This window comes from Scatophagus argus, chromosome 2 (genome assembly GCF_020382885.2).
Source record: "Scatophagus argus isolate fScaArg1 chromosome 2, fScaArg1.pri, whole genome shotgun sequence".
NCBI lineage: Eukaryota > Metazoa > Chordata > Actinopteri > Scatophagidae > Scatophagus > Scatophagus argus.
In genome coordinates, this window is record NC_058494.1 from 1875452 (window position 1) to 1896650 (window position 21199).

At 40.9% G+C, this 21199-nt stretch overlaps 1 protein-coding gene across 1 annotated transcript; it reads left to right on the forward strand.

Annotated features, from left to right (window-relative positions):
• The first annotated feature begins 336 nt into the window (after positions 1 to 336).
• Positions 337 to 19971, forward strand: p2rx3b (purinergic receptor P2X, ligand-gated ion channel, 3b). Its single transcript, XM_046378292.1, has 14 exons — positions 337 to 458; positions 5724 to 5739; positions 6309 to 6334; positions 6598 to 6733; positions 6820 to 6891; positions 7516 to 7585; positions 7749 to 7842; positions 8233 to 8310; positions 8425 to 8566; positions 11381 to 11517; positions 12758 to 12851; positions 17296 to 17361; positions 17505 to 17582; positions 17873 to 19971. Exons 1-14 carry the CDS (start codon positions 337 to 339, stop codon positions 17996 to 17998), a joined length of 1257 nt encoding a protein of 418 aa, XP_046234248.1. The 3' UTR covers positions 17999 to 19971.
• The last annotated feature ends 1228 nt before the right edge of the window (positions 19972 to 21199 follow it).

A 21199-nucleotide genomic window follows, 5' to 3' on the forward strand; every position in this document is an offset into this window, starting at 1 on the left:
CTACAGGGATTTCAAAGACAGCTTCTCCATGAAGAAGAACTACAACTCTTGGATATCTGAATACTGCTCTCAGTGATGGACCAGAAATATTAATTTATTTTTTTCTCATGCAACGCAAAATGATAATGAAGATGTCAACCACATTTGGAGACCAAACTCTGTAACTGAAGTTCAGCTTCATTCTTTACTACAGTAATTCACCCACAGTGTGATTTTCCTTAAAGTTATGTGATTTGCTGTATGTTTCTAAGAACAATATCACACACAGAGGATACACAAACAACCCTAACCCTAAACACAACAGTTTTTGTATTTACTCAGACACATTCTGCTAGGATGTGGTCTTGTATAAAAGACTTCTTCACTTATGAAACCACAAAGTCAGTGGTAGTGAAGAGCTGGACCATCGGCATCATCAACCGCATCGTGCAACTCCTCATCATCACTTACTTCATTGGGTGAGTATTTCCTTTCATTCTGGCTGAATGAAAAATAAATAGCATTTCATGTTGATGATGATGATGATTGTTATCATTATTATTATTACCACACAGCCTCTGATTAATTGACAATATACTACTCATTACAATGCAACTAATGGTGGTTATGAAATGAAAGGACAATTTTAAAATCAAGGGACAACTTATATGTAAAGTATATAATAGATGTTAATACTATAAATGATTGAAATTTATTTTAAAACATCAATGCGGCAACTGTGGCTGAGGAGGTAGAGTGGCCATCCACCCCATGGAAGGTCAGTGGTTCAATCCCCTGCAGTCTACAAGTCACAGTGGCTGTTCCATTGGTGTAAGAGTGTTTGTGTGAATAATTATCACCGCTGATGAGCAGGTGGCACCTTGCATGGCATCCTTTGCCACCTGTGCATGAATGTGAGTGTGAATGAGTGAATATTGGCTTGTACTGCAAAGCACGAGTGGTCAGTCACACTAAAAAAGTGCTATATACAGTACAGTCCATTTAACTTTTAATTCAGAATTAATTCAAAATTACAAGTCTGTAATTTCTCTTTTCATATAATCTTACTCCTCTCACTCTCCCTATGGAGTAAGACAACTATCAAAATGATGTGTGCATGATTCTAACCATATTCGTAACGCTGATCATTTGTATTGTAATAAAAGTGTTGTGCACAAAATTCTGCTGTCACATACGTGAGTCTGAGAAATTGTTCAGGTTAGGATTGTTTTTATGCGAGTATAAATCTAAAAGCTGTCAGTGCAAAGTCTTGTGAATACAACTCTTAATTGCAATGACTACAAATTCAGGTTTGTGGGTACGAGTCGAAAAGTGCTGAAATGACGTCACTGAGGTCACAGGCAGGTCACAGGGGAAAGTAATCGAACCGCGATTTTCCCAACTGTGCATGCTCCAAATCCAAAGATGGCTGACGACAGTGAACCGGGAGACTCAGCATCACAGGTAAAGTCAATAATGTGTGTATCAAGTATTTATTCCATGAAATTGTACTGTTTTAAAATAATATACAGTTCTTGGACTTACAGACTTACTGCTTTAGCTTGCAAGGTAACGACATGCGGGCCGGCTAAGTTATTGATAGCATTACTAGCGTAAGAAGTTGGCTTGTGCTAATTGATTACCACCGACCTGCAGAATTTGAAATAGTTTATTTAATAATTGTCAGCATCTATACCAAACAGCAAGCCAGTCTACTCCAGCAGACCACACACACCTGATCTCAAGCAAGTGACTGCAGGCAAATAATAATTATTACAGGGCTCTATTGAATGTTGTCAATTGCTGCATTCTATGCTCTGCTATTTCTGTAAGCTGAAGTTAAATATGACACACTGTTGCTAGGGACGCCGCTCGAAGGGCTCATGGTGACGTCAGGGCATTTGTGGCGGTAAAACGTTAACGCGACGGAGAAGTAAACCTGGCAATAATCTCTTGTTTATGACAGAGAAGACTACACAAATATATACATCGTAACATCCAATGTGATAAATAATGTTGTCCACTGCTCCATGGATTGATTTCTCTCCGGCTTCTTTAAAGAAAAACAAATGTTGCATGGCCGAGAGGAGGCCTTGCGATGAACAGATTTATATGCTACATGACATAGTTTATAAATCGCTGAAAGTTGGATTTTGATCAACATTAGGTCTCAAATTAACTATTTTGATTACTTTCCCCTGTGACCTGTCTGTGACCTCAGTGATGTCATTTCAACACTATTCAACTCATACCCACAAACCTGAATTTGTAGTCATAGCAATTAAGAGTTGTAGTCACAAGACTTTGCACTCACAGCTTTTAGATTTATACTCACATAAAAACAATCCTAACCTCAGGATTATCTCAGACTCACGTATGTGACAGCAGAATTTTGTGCACAACACTTTTATTGACATACAGATGTTCAACATTACGGATACAAATTTTTAGAATCATGCACGCATCATTCTGATAGTTGTCTTACTCCATATCTCCCTCACACACACACACACACACACACACACTCAGACACCACACATACCTTCTCGCCCTCTGTCACATTTTCCGCAAACATCATATTCACATTCACTGCTATGTGGATGACACCCAGCTCTACCTTTCAGCTGAAAGTCACTTTGGATAAAAGCATCTGCTAAATTAAGTGTAATGTAATGTAATGTGACTTTGTATCCTTATTTTAATATGTAAATTTCATCATTCAGGCTAAGTAATATTTACCAAAATAATGTATTGACTTTACACCGTGATAGAGGAAAGTAAAATGTACTTGGGTAATAGGAATCAATCTCGCCACCATGCCAGAGAACCGTTTGTGCTTTTTTCATTCATGCGCGCTGAGACATGTTCTAACATAGCAGCTCTGACCAGAGGACAGAGGACAAGCACTGTGTGGTCGCAAATTTGTCGAGAAAGTTCATCAATATGGAACCATAAGGGTAGGTTAAATTCTTAATTAATTTTTGTACGTTGCTGTTTGCTGTCGAATTGAAGTCAGTGGTGAAATACTGAATATTTAACATTAGAATCAGTTTAGCCTGCTAGTTAGTTATCAAATGCTAACTTGAGCCTGCCTGATGCATGTGACACGTTTCTTTTTGAGGACAGGTGATTGTGAATTTAGTAAACTTGTTAGAGTTCATCTATATCTTCTGCTAGCCACTGCTGTACTTCTTTAGTTGCTGATACAATGAACTAAAACGATATTAAAAGGATTTAATATCAAACTATTTCACCTTTGTTTCTGGAGTGTCTTATTCATATATAAAATATTGACGATATTTGCTGTTTTGACTTTAAAATATGCTGTTTCAGTCTTGCAAATAGTGTCTTGGGTGGGTGGCAGGGATTAGTAAATTCGAAGCAAATTTAATTTACTTTACATAACCAACAAATGTATTGTTGAAATGATGAGTTCTTGTTCATATCTTCGTGCATCTGGTCCGGCTCTAAGGGATGTGGTTGAGTCCAGCTTGAAAAGCCATAACTGTGAACTGGATTCAGCTGTTATCTCAGATTTGAGGAAAAATATTTGTGAGTCACATCCTGTTAGTACTGCTTGGGGGACAGAAGGGCCATTCACTATCTCATACAAGAGAAGAGAATTTATGAAGAAACATTTTTCAGTTGTTGAACCGCTTAATGAAAAAGGGGATAAAACATTCCAGTATGTCCCACTATTGCAGTCTTTGTAGCAGGTGTTAAATAAGAAGTCTATTCAAGAAAAGGCACTTGGGTGTGAGATAAATTCTGAAAATACTTTGCAGTACCAGATGTTTCATGATGGCTCTATCAGAAATGTTTTTTCTCTGAGAAAGACAGAGTTAGTCTCATTCTGTACATTGATGACTTTGAGATGTGTAATCCTCTTGGGACATCCCGAAAAAAGCACAAAGTTACGGCGGTATATTGGGTGTTAGGAAACATTCCAGTACAGTTGCAATCAACACTGACTTCTATAGATCTAGCAGTTCTATGCCACACTAAGCAGTTTGGATTCCATTCCTCAAAATTAATTGAGGATAACAAGCACAACCCCAGGTTTCTGTTCGGCATTGTAGCCAGGCTGACAGAGAGCCATAGTGCTATCGAGCCTTGTATCCCTGTAACCCTCAGCAGCAATGACTTTATGACCTTTTTTTTTTCAATGACAAGATTTTAAACATCAGACAAAATTCAACACCTACTGACCTCAGTTGGTACTGATCTACCTTCAAACACTGGAGCCTTAGAAACAGCAGTGCAACCAGATAATCATCTTGACTGCTTTTCTCCCATTTTCCTTCATCAAATTCATTCATTTTTTCATCTAAACCAACAACATGCCTCTTAGACTCCATACCAACTAAGCTGCCCAAAGAAGTTTTACCCTTACTTAGCACCTGTCTATTACATATAATCAATCTGTCCCTCATAACAGGCTATATACCCTCATCTTAAAGTAGCTGTAGTCAAACCTCTCCTTAAAAAGCACACACTTGACCCAGAGTTTCTAAGTAACTATAGATCAATATCTAATGTTCTATTTCTCTCCAAGATCCTTGAGAGAACAGTCGCCAATCAGCTATATGACTTTCTACATAGTAATAACTTGTTTTAGGATTTTCAATCTGGTTTTAGAGCTCACCATAGCACAAAGACGGCATTAGTCAAAGTCACAAATGACCTTCTCTTGGCATCAGACAAGGAACTTATCTCTATCCTTGTACTGTTAGACCTTAGAGCAGCATTTGACACCATTGATCATTCCTTCTTATTACACAGATTGGAACACCTAATTGGCATCAAAGGAACTGCATTAAGCTGATTTCAGTCCTATTTTTGGATGACTTGCAATTTCCTACTTCTAAATTCAGACAAAACTGAAAAATTGTTCTGGGCCCTAAACAGCTTCGAAACAAATTTTCAAATAATTATATCTAGATGGCTTAGCCTTGGCCTCCACTGTAGGGAATCTAGAAGTTATTTTTGATCAGGACATGTCCTTTAACTCACACATAACACACATTTCAAGACTGCATTCTTTCAACTCCACAATATTGCCAAAATTAGGTCAGAGTCAGAAAGATGCAGAAAAATTAGTGCATGCATGTATTACTTCCAGGCTGGATTACTGTAACTCCCTTTTATCAGGTTGCCCCAATAAGTCTGTAACTTTCTAGCTAATCTGGAATGCTGATGCATGATTACTCACAAGAACCAGCATTAGAGATCATATTTCTCCTGCACTGGTTATCTACATTGGCTAACCATAAAATCCAAGATAGTGTTAAAATTCTTCTCCTCACATATAAAGCCCTGAACGGCCAGGCACCATCATATCTTAAATAGTTGATAGTACCCTATTATCCCACCAGAGCTTTATGTTCCCAAGATGCAGGGTTACTTGTGGTTCCTAGAGTCTTCAAAAGTAGATTGGGAACCAGAGCCTTTGTTTATCAAGCTATGGACTATGGAACCATTTTCCGGGTTCGGTCCGGGAAGCGGACACCCTCTCTACGTTTAAGAGTAGACTTAAAACTTTCCTTTTTGATAAAGCTTACAGTTAGGGCTGGGCCGGCCGGCCCCTGGTCATGCTGCTATAGGCTTAGACTGCCGGGGGATTTCCCATGACACACTGAGCTCTCTCTTCCTCTCCCTCTCCTTCTGCACTCATTTATGTTCCATTAAGGCGTGATACTAACTCAAGTTCTTCCTCTGAATTCTTGTGCTTTCTTGTCTCGCAGGTTCCCATGGATCGGGGTTGGGCCTCCTGCTGCGGTCCTGCTTGAAACCTACTGAGATTACTACTGATTTATTTTAATTCTCTTACTGCTCTGTACAGCTACTACCATTATTATTGTTAACATAATCACCATAGTACCTTCTGTATACTTCATCATTATTATTATCTGTAGTTCCAATACTTCTGGTATTATTACTGCTGCTATGCATCTGTGTTTGTGTGCTCCTTCTCTCAGCCCCCACCCCCGACCCCTCTCCCCCTCTGCCCCTCTCTCTTTCTCTCTCTCTCAACCCAACCGGTCAAGGCAGATGGCCGCCCAGGGGTCCGCTCCGAGGTTTCTGCCTTCTAAAAGGCAGTTTTTCCTCGCCACTGTCGCGAAGCGCTTGCTCATAGGGGAATGTTGGGTTCTCTGTCTTACAAAATTTAATTAAAGTGTATGGTCGAGACCTGCTCTAATTGGAAATTGTCATGAGATAAATTTTGTTGTGAATTGGTGCTATATAAATAAACTGAATTGAATAGGTGCTACTTTTTACATTTTACTTTTTTTTACATTTATTTATTTATTCATTTTTATCTTTTTCAGGTCACTACTTATTCAGTCCACAGCAGGTGACAAAGCAAGCAGTCAGACAAAAATGAGGAACAGACAGCAGCACTACAGCCTATAATCTAATTCAGTGAATGACATGAGTGATACATGAACAGGCTCCACTATGTATTAGCATAAGATCTGACAGAAGAAACACATTATGTTGAAAATGATGTTTTAATATTTCTGTCTGTTTGTCCCAGCTGTACCTCAGAGGCAGAAGATTTCAGATACACATTTTGTTTGATTTGTCTGTATGTATGTGTGTATGTGTTTGTTTCAGGTGGGTGTTTGTCTATGAGAAGGCCTATCAGGTGAGAGACACAGCTATTGAATCCTCAGTGATGACCAAGGTCAAAGGCTTTGGAATCTACAATGACAGGGTCATGGATGTTGCTGACTATGTCACACCTGCACAAGTATGGAGGGATGGATGGACAAATTGATGACTGACAGTGGGACAGTGATAATATGTTCTACATAATGTCTTCTTCTTCTTCTGCAGGGGGCTTCAGTCTTCTGCATTATCACCAAAATGATCACTACAGAGAACCAAGTTCAAGGTTACTGTCCTGAGGTCAGCTGCTGTCACTATTATTGGTGCAGTACTTCTACCATTATTAGTTCCTCACAGTTATTAACACTTCTACTACCATTACAGCTACTATATATGAGCGTTGAGGTGCATTCTGACCAAAGAGGAAGTGTTCACAAGTGTGCATGCCATCTCTTTTGCATTGCCTTCTGTCAAATTCTGTCCCTTCACAGGCACTGTTATGGTAGTGCTACCAGTCTCCCAACACTGGTACTTTAAAATCAAGGTGTTATAAATTCTCGATAATCAGTTTTACATATGTTAAAATATGTGTCTTGTGGACTTGTTTTTCTTGTCAGAGTAGTACATCAGTGCAAGTTAAGAGTATAAAGCACTTGAAATGTGAATACAGCTACTACGACACAAACTACACTGATAAAGGTACACAATCTTCACTTAAGCTGAATTTGGAGAAACCATAATCTAAAATGAGCACCAGGGGTGTTGTGATATACCAGTATTGTCAGTATCTGTGATATTTAAAAGTTTATTATTGATACCATGTTAAAAAACATATGGTCATATTCATATAAATAACCTTTTAAATAATTTTTATATAAATATGGTTGTTAATTCCACCTTGATGTGTGATTGTGTGTTACCCAGAGTGAGAAGAAGTATATTTGTACCCAGGACAGTGACTGTACAAGGCACCTCAACAAGCCAGGAAGTTATGGTGAAGTACAGTATTTGATAAAAAAACAATTTTTGAACTATTACCTTTACAAAACTGATGCCTAAGAGATGAATTAAAATATTAGTACTGGCATTTATTTCTTGGCTTACAGTGTATTTTTTTCATTTGAAGTTTGCATAAAAGTGTTTCTTTTCTGGCTCAGGGATTCTTACAGGGAAATGTGTTCCTTTCAATGCTACAGTCAAGATGTGTGAGATAAAAGGATGGTGTCCTGCTGAGATTGACACTATCAAGACGTAAGACAAAACTCTTTTTATACAAGGCAATACCACCCCTATTCTGTACTGTTACTCTCTGATAAATATTAACTTGAGAGACTGTATACAGTTCATTTCAAACATGTTGCTATGTTGAAGCAATACTCTCTTTCAGTGGTCACTAACATCTGATAATATCTGTCCATTTAGATGTTTTTGTTTTATTTGCCCAGTTTTTGAGATATCTGAGATTCTGCTTGCATCCCAATAGTACGAAGGTGAACTGGTAGCAACTGCGCCCTTTCCATGCCATGATAAAGGCATAAAATTGTGTGCTTGCTTTGTGAGGCTCAACAAAAGTAACACAATGCTGTTTGTATGTCTGGATTTTCTTTTCTCTCTGTGTTCCTCCCTTATCCACTCTGTAAGTATACCAATGATGGAAGTGGAGAATTTCACCATCTTCATTAAGAATAGCATCCGCTTCCCCACCTTCAACTACACTAAGTATGACAATTATGCTTTTAATATAACATTGATGATGATGATGATGACGATGATGACGCAGATAAAGTCTGGCATGTTGATAATTTTGATAATTTCATGTCTATATTTGTGCAGAGGGAACTTCCTTTCTACCATCACTGATGATTACATCAAAAAATGTAACTTTGACATGATCAACAACACCTACTGCCCCATCTTTAGAGTGGGAGATGTGGTCCGCTACGCGCAGCAGAACTTCACGAAATTGGCTGACAAGGTAGAGTGATGAGATGCTTTAAGGCTTTTGGTGAAGGTCTGAGTCATGTCTTTAGAAGAAAATTGCAAGTCAACGCAAATCTTTTCTCTGGTCTCTGTACTGACCGTTACAATGAAACATTTTCCCTTCTATTTATTTGAAATTTTATCATTTCTGTGCATAGGCCTAATCACTATGCAAAGTACACAGATCAGCCTTAACATTATGAAGACCCACATAACATGGAGTAGTTTCCCCTTTTTCTGCCAAAACAGCCTCAGCCTACCGAGGCATATATTCCACTAGACCTTTGAAGGTATGATGTGGTATCTGGCACAAAGCTGTCAGTAGCAGATCCTTTTAGTCCTGTAAGCTGCGAAGTGGCGCTTCCATGGATCCAGCTTGTTTTTCCAGCACATCCCACAGATGCTCAATTGGATTGAGATCTGGAAAATTTGGACTGCAAGTTAACACTTTAAACTCGTTGTGTTCCTCAAACCATTCTTGATCCATGTTTCATGGTAGGGCCCATTATCCTCCTGAAAGAGGCCACCGCCATCAGGGAATATTGTTTCCATGAAGGACTTTACTTGATAAGCAACAATGTTTAGGTAGGTAATACCTGTGAAACTAACATCCACATGAATGGAAGGGCCCTCCGCTGGTTTGCTTTCTTCTGATAGTGCATCCTGGTGTCATTTCTTCTCCAGGTAAGCAATGCATATGCACCTGGCCATCCATATGATGGAAAAGAAAATGTGATTCATCAGACAAGGCCACCTTCTTCTATTGCTCTGTGGTCCAGTTCTGATACTCATGTGCCCATTGTAGGTGCTTTTGTCAGTGGACACGAGTCAGCATGGGCACCCTGACCGGTCTGCGACCACGCAGCCCCATACGCAACAAACTGCATTGTACTTTTCGTTCTGACACATTTCTGTTTAAACCACCATCAGCTATTTGAGCTACAGTAGTTCTACTACTGTATTGGACAACACGGGTCGACCTTCGCTATGCACATGCATCAGTGATTCTTGGCTGCCCATGACCCTGTCGCTAGTTCACTGTTTTTTTTTTCCTTGGTCTACTTTTGGTAGGTCCTGACCAGTGCAGCCTGGGAACATCCCATAAGAGCTGCAGCTATGGAGATAACCCAATCATTGAGCCATCATAATTTAGCCCATGCCAAGTTGCTCAAATCCTTAAGCCTGCCCATTTTTTCTGTTATCAGTACATCAACTTCAATGACAAAATGTTTACTTGTAACAAAGTAATCAGTACTATTCATTTCATCTGTCAGATTTCATGATTGGTGGTGTGTGGGCATATAATGGATTCCATCTAGATGTCTTACTAGCTATGTTTTTATAGGGATAGAATGTGCGACTTGTCTTGTTTTGCTTTCAAATCTAAGGTCATGTCTCTATAGCAGTATCCATCAATTATACAGTAGTTCAACCCTCAAAGATCTCAGAACTCCCTCCAGTGCCATGCCTCTGAAACGCATGAATGCACACTGCCTGTCAACATTGACTGCCCCCTAGCTGTAGCTGGGAGATATGTTTGAGTGTGAAGTTTGCCACATTGCCACACAAGTCTTGCTCGAGTCTCAAGTCAAAGTTTTAAAACTTGGCATAAAACTGAAGATTCAAGAGTCTTTGTTGTCATTATGCAAGCATAACGAAATTTTGTAAAGATTCTCAGCTCAAATGCACACGTATAAATAGCAGCAAAATTTTAAAATGAACACTAAAGCAAAATATAAAAATATAAAACACAAAGTAAAGTCTATGGTATGCTGAGTGTGTGTTTGTGTGTGTGTAAGAAGTTGTGTGTATATGTCTGTGTGAAGTCCTGTAGGGGGATGGGATGTGAGTGTTTCACTGCAGAGGGGCTATTGCTTTTACAGCTCTGGGGAAGAAGCTATCCATGAGTCTGTTTGTGCTTGTTTTAATGCTTCTGTACCGCTTTCCTGATGGAAGTGGTAAAAACAGTTTGTTGCCTGGGTGGGTGGGATCTGTAGCAATGCGTCTGGCCTTTTTCTGGACTCGGGCAGTGTAAACTAAGTCCAGATCTGGTAGATGGCAGCCCACAATCCTCTGTGCTGTCCTCACCACCCAGGCTAAGTCCTTCCTGTCTTGTGCTGTGCAACTTGGTTGAAAATTAGTTATATACACAAGTCCATTACATTATAATGTAATGTAAGCCCTTCTGGCAGAAGTGTCTTTCCCTCTCCTCTCATAATGCACATGCAGTCAGGTAGAGTGAGGGTGAATCCAACTGTCCAGACATTAACGCCCTTGTAGACGTGTGGACTTTGTAAGCATGTCTGGAAGTCTGAGTGCTGAGGGCTATGCAAAACTACATTTAATGAAGCCCAGAAAGTGCCTCAAGAAGAGTCTGCTTGGGGTGCAGACTTCACCACACATCATTGATATAATTAGACACAATTTATTGCAATAAGTAACAACAACAGAGAGAAACTAACTTAACATATTTGCTGTTTAGGGAGTTCCAGACAAAGCCATTACTTTATGCTAGGTATGAAGTCACTGTAGGTGAGGTAATCTCACAGTGTATCCCTGGTTTAGGATGTCTTTTTGTAACCTAAGTCTTGCATGAAGCAAGACACGAAACCCTAGTTTGCTGTGGTGGGCTGTACAATGTCACCCACTCTATGAACATGAAGATCAACATATAAATAATACTGTACTTGGGATCATAACATAGGCAGCCTAACATTTCTTCCAAATGTATTAGCCAGTGCAAATTAGGTGCATGAATATTATTTCTAGGAGAAAATACTGAGAACATAACATTCATGTTTTCTGTCAGGGAGGAGTGATTGGTATAAAGATCGGCTGGATATGTGATCTGGACAAGTCAGACGACCAATGTAACCCATCATACTCATTCACCCGACTAGATGCAATGTCACAGAAGAATGCTGTCTCTCCGGGCTACAATTTCAGGTATTTCGCTATGTGTGTGGTCTTCCATCCAGAGAACACAACAATAGAACTCAACAATTATTGGCCAGATTGCAAGTCCATTGCAGGTTTTCATGGTACCCAGTGGATAATTTGATAATGACTGTGATGACACCATGACCTAGCAGCAACAGATCCAAACTTCTACTTTCATACAAAAACAGGCCATCTGCCTTGACTGGTTGGGTTGAGAGAGAGAGAGAGAGAGAGAGAGACAAGGAGCGAGAGGGAGAGGGGGGTGAGGCGTGAGAGAAGGAGCACACAAGCAGAGATGCATAGAAGCAGTAATAATACTAGAAATAATGGAACTTTAGATAATGATAATGGAGTATACAGGAGGTACTATGGTGATTATGATAGCACTATTAGTAACAGTAATAATGGTAGTAGCTGTACAGAGTAGTAACAGAGTTAAAATAGATTATGACTAAACAGTAGTAATCGCAGTGAGTTTCGAGCAGGACCGCAGCAGGAGCTCCAACCATGATCCATTGGAACTTGCGAGACGAAAAAGCACAAGGACTCCAGGGAAGAAGTTGGGTTGGTGATATGCATTAATGGGACATAAATGAGTGCAGAAGGAGAGGAAGAGGAAGAAAGAGCTCAGTGCGTCATTGGAGGACCCCCGGCAGTCTAAGTCTATAGCAGCATGATTATAAGCTTTATCAAAAAGGAAAGTTTTTAGTTTACTCTTAAATGTAGAGAGGGTGTCCGCCTCCCGGACCGAAACCGGAAGATGGTTCCATAGTAGAGGACCTTGATAACTAAAGGTTCTGGCTCCCAATCTACTTTTGAAGACTCTAGGAACCACAAGTAGCCCTGAATTTTGGGAACGCAAATCTCTGGTGGGATAATAGGGAACTATCAACTACCAATTGTAATAATAATAATAATCATAATAATAATAATAATAATAATAGTAGGGAACTGTCAACTGATAGAAACTATCAACAATATCAGACCATGCCGATAACTCAACATGAGTAATATAAATCAGCTTTATACAGGTGTCTTTAACTGTGGTGTGACAATCAATGAAATCAATATACAAGACCATTTAATATTTTGTATCTGGCTGTTAGAACTTTTACCATTGTGGATGTTTGCTCTCCTGAACCTTGCTTTCAAGTATGAAATATAAATAATCATTTATGGTTTTGATGTTTTTTTTTAATTCTCTGTTGTAATTCACAGTTGTTGTGTGATTTGTCTGTCATTAAAGGTTTGCCAAATACTATAAAATGGAGAATGGGACAGACTACCGCACTTTGGTCAAAGCCTATGCTATTAGGTTTGATGTTCTTGTCAATGGAAATGTGAGTATATATCTGTGTTTCAATTTCAATTTCAATTCAGTTTATTTATATAGCACCAATTCACAACAAAAGTTATCTCATGACACTTTCCAATTTGAGCAGGTCTAGACCAAACTCTTTAATTAAATTGTAAATAGAGAGAGCCCAACATTCCCCCTTGAGCAAGCACTTGGCGACAGTGGCGAGGAAAAACTGCCTTTTAGAAGGCAGAAACCTCGGAGCAGACCCCGGCTCAAGATGGGCGGCCATCTGCCTTGACCGGTTAGGTTGAGAGAGAGAGAGAGAGAGAGAGAGAGAGAGAGCAGGAGAGCGAGAGAGAGAGCAAGTGAGAGAGGCAGAGGGGGTGGGGTGTGTGAGTGTTTGTGCCCATGTTTGTCTATCAGCCATTCATTCCCATATCAAATAGGGCTGAGTGCTCCACCTCAGCAACTCTGCTGTAGACAGGGGTGGCTCTCTTTCTTCTAAAATCATCATCTCCTTATTGATGTTTAGCAGCAGGTTGTTCTCTTTGGACTATTCTGCAAGACTGTCGATTTTCTTCTGATATGAATTTTCGGTGTTGTTTAATGATGGGGGTACCATCCACATGCTTCACAATAGAGATCTCTGCATGTCAGGGATTTCAGTCATATTTTTAGTACAAGGCCACGTGTTATCAGGTACAGGAGCTTAACTCTTAGCAGGATTCTTACAGCTGCTCGCAATTCACGCAATTGTCGCATGGCCAAGCATGCATATTGTGCATGATGATACGAGCACATTGAATCAGGGAAGATGACATCAGACTGGCAAGGTTCAATCAGGAAGGGACCATGACATTTTATGTCATTGTATCCAGAAAGGTTTTGGAGGACTGTATCTACACTAATCCGCAACACCTCCATATTCAAACGAATACGGGGTCGACAGCATATCAAAATTATTCAGTTTCAGGGGCTTGAAAACGCCGGAGTAGAGTGGCGGAGAGGCACAAACCAACGTGGATGTAGCCTAAAGCTAACTTTCTGCTGAGATGATCACAGCATTGACCTGTGATGTTCTGGATTACCTGCCACATATCCTTAGTGTTGTTGCTGTTGAAGTCTCTCTATAGCCTTTCGGACCTTACAATATCCCCCCCCAAACGGCCAGCCCTCGAAGGCCCAGGAACATGAAGGTGGTCATGATAGAAGTCCCATACGAGATTGGGATCCACGATGTGTCAGGAAGAGACCCAATACCTCTCTTCTGGTCCATAGCCCAGTCCACGAGGTGCTGGAAACCCCTTCCCCTATGGCGAACAGCCAACAGCCGCTGAATGGAGTAGACTGAACCCCCATCGACAATCCAGGTGGGAGGAGGGGGCCTCGTAGGCGGGACCAAGGGGCTCGTCCTGACAGGCTGAACCTTGCTGACATGAAAGGTGGGATTCACCCAAAGACACCTGGAAAGGTTGAGTCTCACAGAGAGAGAGATGCCAATGGACGTTCAGGGAAGCGTGTTGTGAACATATTCCACCCACATGACTTACTTGCTCTATGAGGCAGGATTTCGGGAATCTAGGCAGCGTAGCCCCTTCTCCAGCTCTTGGTTTAACTGCTCTGTCTGCCCATTGGTTTGAGTTGAGGATGGTGGCCTGAGGTCACCCATGAGTCGACAGAAAGCCCTCCAAAACTGAGCCACAACCTGCGAGCCCGGTCAGACAGGACGTTCTTAGGAAACCCAAAAACTCGACAAACACGAGTCATGAGCGCCTCTGTTGTCTCCTTGGCGGAGGGAATGCGTGGTAAAGGTATGAACCACACCACCCTGGAGAAACGGTCTACTACTGTAAGTCTGACCAACACCGCTGTGACACGGAAGGGGTTGGAGAAGACCAGCACTGGGGACAGTCTTGCTCTTGTTCTGCTCACAGGTTGTGTAGGCTGCCACATACCTTCTGACCTCATTTCTTATTCTGGGCCACCAAAACCTCTCACAGACAGTCAGAGTTCTGTGGAAACCAGGATGACAAGAAATCAGGGAGGAATGAGCCCACGTAATCACGAACCCCGAAGGTCAGCTGTGACAAATAACTTGGGTTGGGTGGTACCTCGGGAGGAATCTGTTTCTCTTGGTTTACTCTCTTGACCCGCTCCTCTATTCCCCAGGTGACACAACCCAACATAAGTCTCAGGGATTATAGTCTCAGGCTCCTTAGGAACGCATTCCCCTTTAAACAGTCTAGACAGGGCATCAGGTTTACTGTTATTTGAACCACGATGATAGGATATGGTGAAGTTGAATCAGGAGAAAACAGCGCCCATCTGGCTTGTTGAGGGTTTAATCTCTTAGCTGTCCTGATGTACTCAATTTTCTTATGATCCATCCAGACAAGGAAGGGTAGTTCAGCCCCATCCAGACAAGGAAGGGTAGTTCAGCCCCCTCCAGCCAATGCCTTAACTCCTCCAGGGACAGTTTAATGGCCAGCAGTTCATGGTCCCCAACATCGTAGTTCCTCTCTGCAGACGAAAACCTGCGAGACAAGAATGCACATAGGTGGAGCTTGTCGTCCCTCTCAGAATGCAGGGAGAGTACTGTTCCTGCCCTCAAATCAGAGGCGTCCATCAAACTGCCATTTAGGAAAGGGCAGAATCAACACAGGGGTGGTGACAAAACTTCCCACAGTAGACACATGAAATTTGCATTTTTCAACCTTGACAAACTGTTGGTTATGCAGTAATTGTTCTATAACCTGCCTGACATGTTGCTTATGAATCTCAATATCGGGAGAAAAGATCAGAATATCATCTAAATAAACAAAAACAAACTTGTTCAAGTACTCACAGAGAACGTCGTTCACCAGAGACTGAAACACAGCTGGGGCATTAGTGAGTCCAAAAGGCATAACCAAATACTTATAATGTCCAGCTGTCACTCATCCCCCTCTCTGATACAGACCAAGTGATAGGCATTGCGTAATGCCAATGCCAATGTGGTGAATACCTTGGCCCCATGGAGGAGCTTAAACCCAAAGGAGATGAGTGGAAGAGGATACCTGTTCTTTACAGTGATCTCGTTCAGTCCCTGATAATCCATGCAGGGTTGAAGGGTCTTATCCTTCTTCCCCACAAATAAGAATCTGGCTCCAGCAGGTGAGGAGGAAGGTCAGATGATCCCAGCCTTGAGGGCAACACCAAGGTAATCCTCCATGGCCTGACGTTCATGTCCAGATAGAGAGGTACCAGAAAGTAAATCTATGGCACAATTATAAGGACGGTGAGGGGCAAGTGAAGTTGCTCTAGCCTTATTAAATACCTGCTTAAGGACCAGGTAGCAGGGCGGAACAGAAGATGGATTTGGAAACTTCTTCTCGACGACCTCCTCGGGTGAGGTGGAAACCCCCTGAAAGCCTGAAACAGAGGGAGCTAAAAGGCACTGTGTCTTACAGTTGCTCCTCCATGACAGGACCTTGCTGGAGGACCAGTCCACATGAGGATTGTGCCAAGTTAACCAAGGATAGCCCAAGGATAACCCAAGAGGGTGCTGGAGTGCACCAACAAGGTGGAAAGATAACAGCTCAGTGTGAGAGTCGGGAAAAGTCAGCGTAACTGGAGAGGTATAGTGAGTAACCAAATACATCACATGGCCATCTAGGGCGGAGGCAGGTAAGGGGGAGTCTAGAGGGACAAAAGAGAGATTAAATCGCTTAACCAAATTAATGTCCATGAGACTAGCATCAGCACAAGAGTCAATGAGAGCAGTGAATGAAAGAAATCATGTAAGCAATCTTACTACAATCAGAGGGGAAGGCTGCTGCGTGAAACTCAAAATGAAGCTCACACTGACAAATAAATGGCCTGCAGTCACTCAACAGAAAACCTCTTTGACCTAGACAACTGTAGGTGAGTTGAGTCAGGAGAAGTAGCAGAGGCGATAGCGCCCCCGCTGGGAGTTTGTGTGGGACCCTCTTGTGGCAGGTCGATTCCTCAGATTGCTTAGTTGGGAGGCGTTTTGCTGGATTCGACTAATTCCTGCCTCAAGGAAGTCATCTGCTTCTCCTGCATGAGAAGCCGCTGCCCTTGAGTCTTAAGTGCTTCGCGGACAGACTCTGGAACTGCAGGGTCCATGGTAATGGTCAGATTGTACTGTCAGGTTCAGACAGACTATTCTTGGACCCACAGAGCAGACCAGAGGCAAACAGGCGTGGAAAGGCGGTTTATTAACAGCCCAGGGTCGGTACAAAAAAACGCTAGACAAAGGGTAGTCAAAAAACAGGAAAACAGGAAATCAAATCCAAACAGACTAAACAGTATGAGACCTAACAATGTTTTTACCCCCTTAATGCCAGCTTTCAAGTTGTCTGCTTCCTTGTCATTTGACGATTTCCTCCTACAATTTACACTATGAAAATTTGCTGACTTTGAAATTTGAAAGTGCTTGTCATAACTAGGAGACATAACTAGCGACTGTGCTTCCTTCATAGGCAGGCAAGTTCAACATGATTCCTACACTCATTAACATGGTAGCAGCCTTCACATCAGTTGGAGTGGTGAGTTTTACTGCTATACTTGACACAACCAGTGTAAATGACAGATCACCAGTCATTTTACATATACTAGTTCTGTGGGTTTTTTTCAGGATTGATAAATAGAGGCAGAAATTAACCTTTCATTCATCATTATAATAATGTAGGGCACAGTGCTGTGTGACATCATACTGTTGAACTTCCTGAAAGGGGCAGAGCAGTACAAGGCCAAGAAATTTGAAGAGGTAAAGTATTTGATGACAGTGGAATGTGTCTTGTCCTTGTGTTGGTAATCATAAATATGGGGTTTGTCATACCACTTATGGCAGTAGAGCAAGCTGTAAATGCAACAATGACTCATCATCAGTCACTGGGGTTAACTTCTTTTAGAAGAGATGTTTCGGTGTTTTTGTGATGAATGCAAGTCCAATGGTTATTCACTTTTAAGCTTTTAGTGCAGTGACTTTGAAGGATGGAAATATGTGGAGTAATATGCTAAAGATCTCTCTTGCACTCTGTCTCTTGTATACTATAGGTTTCAGACAACCCGCTGGATTCCCAAAGCAATGGGCTGTACCGCTCACAGCTGTCACTCAGACATAATGAGACCATCATGAGGTCCAGTGACTCAGGGGCATTTTCTATTGAACATTACAGGTAAATGGACAGAACAACAACCAATAGTCAGGGGGCAATGGACTGAGGAAGACCATCAAGGGTTGCTCTAAAACTGTTAATGTCTTAGACATGTCTTTACACATTCATGAGCCTATACAGTACATCAGTGTTACAATGCCAGTATTTATGTCTATGTAAAGAAACATCTGAAGAACCTTGGATTACTATGTAAACCTTAGATGTTTTGAAACAACTACACACAGTAACTAACAACAATAACAATAATAATACTAATAACATACAAAAGCATGAATGTGTTTGCATGGTGACTCTTTTGGAATATGCCATTGGCTCAGGATTTTCTGAGCTTTCTGTATTTAAATGTTTCATGAGATCTCTTCCTTGAGATCTCTTGCTTGCTTGTTTTGCACCTTACATTGAAATTACTGTAATGCACTGCAACTACATTATTAGAGCCGTTGTGATAAGAAACCAGGAATAAACAAGATTGCTAGCATGAAATAGTTCACTTGCTTGAACCTTCTTTAATAGTTCTATTGCTGTTTTCACTCCGATACATTTATTCTGGGTAATGGAGACTTAATTTGATAAAAATAGTAAATCAGTGACTGAGTGCACGCTTTTCTTAATGTATGTATGTGTATCCTATGTTTGTGTAAGTGTGGTTATACTGTATATCACGGCAAAATCCTCTTGAATAAAGGTAAAGCATTTCAAATGTGTTGCTTTTGTGCTGAGGGCTTCTAAATGCTCTTATCATTTGGTGCATGTAATTATTATACATAACTGTATTATGGTAATGTTATAAAGAATATCATACATACATAGGACTGTAGGACTGTACTTTTGGAGGTTGCATAGCTTTTTTTCAGTTCATTCTGATTAAACTCAATGTTTCTGCACCTGGACATGGTAGTATTGTATTTCATGAATAATGAGCAAAAACTACACAGTTATGCTATTATTAAGAGCAGCACAAATGATCATGAGTTGAGTCAACACCAAAAACTGATCATTATATATATATTATATTATTCTTGATGATGGGATTCATTGTTACATTTCATTTTGGACTATCAAATTAGACTGCATCAGGTTTAGCTGCACTAAAATCACCTTCATGAGGACATGGAGGACATAAGCTTACATACTCTGCATTAAGTGGTTCACTGGGATTCACACTCTTTCAAAGCCTCGTTGTGGTTTTCTTTTTATTTCTTCTTTCCCTCATGTAGGAGGTTGTGGTGTGGGTTTGATAAAAGCAGGCATCTTGTCTCACAGTATCCCACACACTACCTTAATGTGTTTATGTGTCTGTTACAGAAACAGCATTTCAATAATTCATTTCTATTTCTATTGATCAGTGGTTGCTGGAAGCTATTGTTACTTCAGTCCTGAACCATCTCAGCATGCCGTGTTATGTTTTTGTGGATATTGTGTGGATTTAGATGAATTTATGCCCCTGGATGCTACAGTCAGAGGTGCTAACTGATACTCAGAGACCTGATTACCTGAATGAAAATTCCATTCTTGAACACTAGAGAGTTAGAGCCAATGATCATTACAGATAATAATAACGTGTGTATGTATAATCCCCTGCCTCCGGCCTTGTGATGGTAATGTCGATTACCATCTAACATGCAATGTAACATAAGATATCTCAATCAGTAAGGTGCTATGAAATATTTGGCTTGGTAGGCAGTGACCTTTCAATGGTACATCTGTCTACATTCAATGCAGCAGCACAGTTTTATCTTACGCATGGATAGACTGCATATCATCTACACTGGTTAGGCTGTAACTGTAACTTGCCCCAGGGGAATTCTATATTCGGGCAAGTGAAATGCCTCATTTTTAAAGGCTTAAAAGTCTTCAAAATCTGCTATGTAAATATTTTATAAAGGACATGCACTCTACACATGTTGGTAGAACACGCCTGATCCGAATGGACTGATTGCTTGGTATTCCCGTTTGCAGCTTTCTCAAGAACTGTTCATCCAAACAACTTCACACTCAACACTTAAAACATAGGGTTATCAGAATGTTAAATTAAAACTCTAATAGCTGATGCCTTGTTGGGTCTAATTGGCGCCTATGAGAGAGACGACTGACCCATCCCTCTTTCTACATGGCTCTGGACATAGGGTAGTGAAGCTTTTTTGAGTAATCTAATGGTGTTTTTTTAGCTTTCAGTTTTTTTCATATTTTCATGAATCTATTGTTATAACAACAAATTTAGATTAATCTTGATAATTCCACAAATTTGTTACCCTCACCCTCTTCAGGGCGGCACGATGGTGCAGTGGTTAGTACTGTCGCCTCATAGCAAGGTTCGAATCCCGGTCTGTGCCCTTCTATGTGGAGTTTGCATGTTCTCCCTGAGCCTGCATGGGTTTTCTCCAGGTACTCTGGCTTCCTCCCACAATACCACAAACATGCACATTAGGTTAATTGGCTACTCTACATTGCCCCTAGGTGTGAGAGTGTGTGGTTATCTGTCTTTCCCCCGCGACCCGACGGATAAGTGGTATAGAAAATGGATTGATGTTACCTTCTTCAAATCTGTTTTCACATTTACAACATGGTGGTGTGACAAATGCTAGTGGTGACACTGGGCCAACACTAGCCACCATGAGCATTGCTCTAGCCGTCCAAGACATCTAAATTGTCTGAGCATGCTTGGATGGCTATGACTAGGCCAAGGCAGAGACAGCCCAGAAATCCCAAAAGTTGTCTCATGACACTTTTCTGTTCGAGTTAAACATACATGGGCACAGACTTTCCTCAAACCATGAATATATTGACTGACTTCAAACAACATAAACATCAGTACAATATAACAGTGGTAACCATCCTGGTACTACATAAAATCTGAAATATAACAAACATCATCCCTAGTCAGAATGAGCACCTGTATCAGCATATTCACTACTGCATGACAAGGCGAGCAAACATAATGGGTCACAACAGTTGCTGCACAAATTATGATACACAAATTACTGTAGTTTTAACTATACAACTCCAACAATTATTTCACTCAATAAATACTTCATTTCAATATATAAACAACTGACTCACATTACACACAACGAAGGCAGTAAATTTTCCACATACTATGGAGTAACCTGAATGCGACAGCATGGTACAATTAGTCTTTTATTGGGAAAGTGACCATATTTGAGCACTTAAAGTAAAGGCGTAAAGGTCTCATGCTATTGTTAAT